Here is a 4,527-nt window from a genome sequence, read left to right as displayed (position 1 = left end):
TCCATTTTGACCCTAAAAAAGTCAATCTCCCCCAAAATCTCGAGTTGAACCTTCAGATGCCTCCATCCTGTCCTTGTTATCGCATCAAGGTCCCCGTCATTCTGAAGGTCCAACACACTAGGCACTGCCTTAACAAGTATTGAATAATATCCTACAGCAAACAGAGCCTCTCATTGCCTGACTTTGGGGTGAGGAAATTTAATTTGTCGCCAATCATACATCTGAAGCTCGCCAAACAGTGTCTCTCAGCAACACTAGGAAACTCAGAATGAGGTACACAGAACAGCGTCACAATTATGGCAGCTAGAGAACATTGTGTCACGTTCGTTACTGGAGGTCAAGTCATGTAGTTTTTGGTGTTATCATATCAATTTTAAGATAAGAAGACCTGCAGAAATCTGAGTTTCAGAAAATAGTAAGGGAAACTTGTTTTCCTAGAAATAAAATAGGTTAAAGTTTTGATTGCTGTTAAAATCCGGTACTGAATACTAATGTAACCTAATTTCATAAGGTTAGTGTTATGGCAACCTGCATCAGCTCTTCATATTTTGTATTCAGCTCAGCCTTTATATTTATGCCTTCTATATGTAAATAATTTTGGGTGATCTAGAGTTGCTCTTGTCATTGTTTAGATATGTGGTTGTATGGGGTAATGTGGTGTGTGTGTGTGTGTGTGTGTGTGTGTGTGTGTGTGTGTGTGTGTGTGTGTGTGTGTGTGGGGGTGTGTGTGTGTGTGTGTGTGTGTGTGTGTGTGAGAGAGAGAGAGAGAGAGTAGGGGTATGTGTTGTGGGGAAGGGCTCAGAAAAAGAGCTCTGATTCTTCAGTCAGCTATCTATCAGGATATCTGGTTGGTTCTCAGTAACTTTGGCTTTGGCTCTGCCAAGAGGGAGAGGAACTGTGACAACCTACAGACCTGACCATAAGCCAACGTTTATGACTCACAGGCCCTATAAACCACATGACCTAAAACATTTCCTCCTGTTTGATGAGAAAAAGCTAATTAACTTGTCAGGAGCAGATTTCGGAATTAATTTCCGGTCATGTGACAGCAATTGTTTGTGGTTTTATTACTTAAGTTGACTTCCTTCCCTTGGTGCTATGTGTTGTTGTGCCAGATATCTGGATGGGAGCCATTTCATGTGACGTATAGAGGATAAGAGCAGACACCCCAGCTGGCATCAAATCCAAGTCTGCAGGGCAATCCACCTACAGCCTGACTGACCACAACACCAAACAGATTGTTATGGCAGGCAGAGGCAGTCAGGTGCTGATCCGTCACACTGCCCTCTCCATCGGGAAGCGCCCTCATGTGCTTCATGCACGTTCTGGCAGCTCTACTTCTGTACTTCTGCCATCCAAGTGCCCCCCACACTTGTGCTTCACCTATCTCTCAAACAGGGGTTGCCCTATGCTGGGAGCTCCTCATACAGTTAAATCGCTGCCGATGCCCTCGGGGCAAGGGATCCCACTTGTGTATCACATGTGAGTCTAGATTCGAGGTTGAGTAGTTTGCTAGACGTGATTAGGGTACATCCTAAGCAAAGATCTTATTTACTGTACATAAGTAGTAATATCTGAACAGAGGTTCAGCCAAAAGCCAGCAAGTGTGTCTTATTTAAATTATCTGTGAGGAGAACTGAGTGATTCTTCCCCTACAAATATCTCATCATCCATCTCAAGACATTTGGGTACAGCTCTGTTCTTTAAAAAAAATCATAACATTAACACATAAAATGATCAGTCACAATGACCACCTTGGGATTTTAACTGATCATGGCCACTAGGGGGCTCTGATACACCAAATAACTGTAAACAAGTGAAAAATATACAAAAAGTCCGTTGACATTTTGGTCATTTGGGGTTAGCTTTACTGAGTCATAATGGTGCTAGAATATTTGATACGGGAATAATTCTTTCAGGGGTTCTCCTCTAAGAAACACATGCATAGGATTTGAATTCAGAGGTAACTTAGCATTTAGTCGACAGCTACATTTTAAAAGTGTTCAGATTAAAATACAATGTTGCCATTGTCAATTTTCAATTGTACAAATATGCACTCATTTATGTTAAAGTTTTGTACATTCACATGCTGTTATTTAGGGCATATTTTTTAAATATATTTTTACATACGAGAATAAAAGGCCTTATTTTAACTTAACCTACAGCCTTAAATTAATAGTCATTGGTCATAATTATAGAAATGTTTGATTTCACTTTTTAGTTACGTTAGTTCAGTGCATTTAATATATTTCTGCCAAAATGCAAAGCCCTCACCCATCTCAGAGAGACCTCTCAAATGAAAAAGGCATTATAAATTCAGTGAAGAGTAAGATTGGAACATAATCTGTCTTAAAAATCAGTTTTTATACTACTATGAGTAGTTTTATAACTGTGGAACTTGGATGGTTATCGTTTAGATTCTGAAAAGGTTCTGAGTTTTATTTAACCCTCACTAAATATAGATCTTCCATGTCACTGACACTTTCCCTAAAGTCCTGTGTGCCTGAGCAGACTGAGCATACAGCCAGCAAAATCATCCATCAGGAAAGGGCACATAAGGTGACGGTAGTGGACTCACCTGCATGTTTGAGAAAGGAAATCTACCTTGAAAGCGTGAAATCAAAGACACGAGGGAGGGATGTTTGTTCACGTCTGTTTTATATAAACACGTACATGGACAAAATAACACAGAGATGCACACCCATACATATGTACAAATAAAAGGAATATTGTTGTTAAGACAGTGTTCTAAATATACACTTGCTTGTTTAGAGAATACAGTTAATGAGCCAGAATGACACTGTCTTTTCCATTCTGTCATGTGAATAACTAACTTTAAAAAGTGGGTGAGTGCATCATTTGTTTACTTGCCATATTTTACATTCTTCTTACAAGACAGCCATCCTTTCGAGAGGGCTTCTCATTGCTTCAACAGTATAGTCTTTCAGTTAGATCTAGCTGTATCATGGGCAGTTATAGCTCAGTCTGAAGTCCATCATGGGAGTGCACTAGTCTCAATGTTCCTCCATCTCCTCATCATTATTCTATCCATCCCTCTCTCACCTCCTACCCGATGGCTTCTCTAGGCTGGTCGAGTGGTGGTGCAGTTGTGGATGTGGGTCTCTGTCCCTCTGTCTGAGATGCACTTGCCTGCCCCACAGCTGTTGGCGGCTCCATGGTGTGGGGATTTGCCAGGCTGGGGTTCCGCTGAGTCCCGGTCCCATCCCTCAGACAGGCACAGAGGCCCCTGGGCCCGGCGGGTGACAGCATCAGCATCACCAACGGCTCCAGGAACACGTTGCACGAGCTCGTCAGCATGGCCTCCCTGCGCCAGCTTACGTTCTTCTTCAGCACAAAGCCCACCACGTGCGAGGTGTTGTAGGGCGCGTAGCACACCACGAACACAGCCAGCGTGGAGAAAGCAATGGCCAGCACACGCCGCTTACCTCCGGCCGGCAAGCACGAGCGGCCCACCAGCGCCACGCAGCGCAGTGTACAGAAGGCCGTGATCAGCAGCGGCAGTAGGAAGAGTAACAGCGCCATCTCTAAGCGCAGCGGCATCAGAAACAACAGCTGCGACTCGGTGAAGTTCTCGAAGCACACCAGGCTGTTGCTGTCGTTGCCACCCACTGATGAAACGAAGTAGCCGCCTTGCTCAACAGACAGCCCCAGACCCAGGTGCAGCAGCACCAGTGCCCACAAGATGATGCTGACCACGCAGGAGAGGCGGGCGCGCCGGTATAGCTTGTAAGTGATGGGGAAGGCAACACTCAGGTAGCGCCCCACAGTCACGGCAGTGAGGAATAGAGAGCTTCCATACAGTGATGAGAAGAGACAGAGGCTATAGATGGGGCAAATGGCTGGGGGTAGTGCCCAGGCCTGAAGCACTGTCTCCAGGATCTTAATGGGCATCCAGGCCACCAGCGCCAGGTTGGCCACACACAGGTTAAGGGCGTAGACCACGCTGGGTGTGGCGCTGTGCTTGCGGGCTTTCCGCACGTACACAAACAACACCAGCAGGTTGGAGGGCAAGCCCAGAAGGAAGGTGAAAGAGTAGATGGTCAGTGAGACAAGGTCCTCCACGGCTACCATCCTGCTCTTCTGTAAAAGACAGCCCTGTTCTTATCAATCCACTTGGGTAAGCTTCTGGTCGATCCTCAGAATTGGATGCCGAGGTAGCATTTCTTGCATGTGAGCCCCAGTGTTAGTCATTATGATCTTGGCAACACACAACAGGTTCTTCTCCCTAGGTTCAGGCTGACACAGGCTTAGAACAGGAGGGGCAGCATCACTGAAAGTCCACTGAAGAGAGTACAGGGGACAGAGAGAAAGAGAGAGAGAGAGAGAGATAGAGAGAGAGAGAGCTGGCCAGCATGTGTTTACTTCGATGCACCAGACTGTAAGAGTCGAACAGGAAGGGGAGAGAAAGTGAAGAGTGTATGGGCGTGAACAGATCTGTGTCTATTTGTGTGTGTGTGTGTGTGCGTGGATGAGAGAGAGTGGTAGAGAGACTGAGTAGCCATGTGA

The 4,527-nt window shown here is 45.4% G+C and overlaps 1 protein-coding gene across 1 annotated transcript; it reads right to left on the bottom strand.

The window, feature by feature from the left end:
• Positions 1-3,066: 3,066 nt before the first annotated feature.
• Positions 3,067-4,092, bottom strand: LOC308363496 (free fatty acid receptor 3; the record flags this gene model as incomplete). The annotated part of the gene is made up of 1 exon (XM_080836302.1): positions 3,067-4,092. The coding sequence occupies one exon, from the start codon at positions 4,090-4,092 to the stop codon at positions 3,067-3,069; it is 1,026 nt and encodes a 341-aa protein (XP_080692428.1).
• Positions 4,093-4,527: the final 435 nt, after the last annotated feature.

The sequence above is a fragment of the Sprattus sprattus genome, assembly GCF_963457725.1.
Source record: "Sprattus sprattus genome assembly, chromosome: 4".
Classification (NCBI taxonomy): Eukaryota; Metazoa; Chordata; class Actinopteri; order Clupeiformes; family Clupeidae; genus Sprattus; species Sprattus sprattus.
Note: the sequence above shows the minus strand (reverse complement) of the source record. Positions and strands in the feature narration are given on the sequence as shown.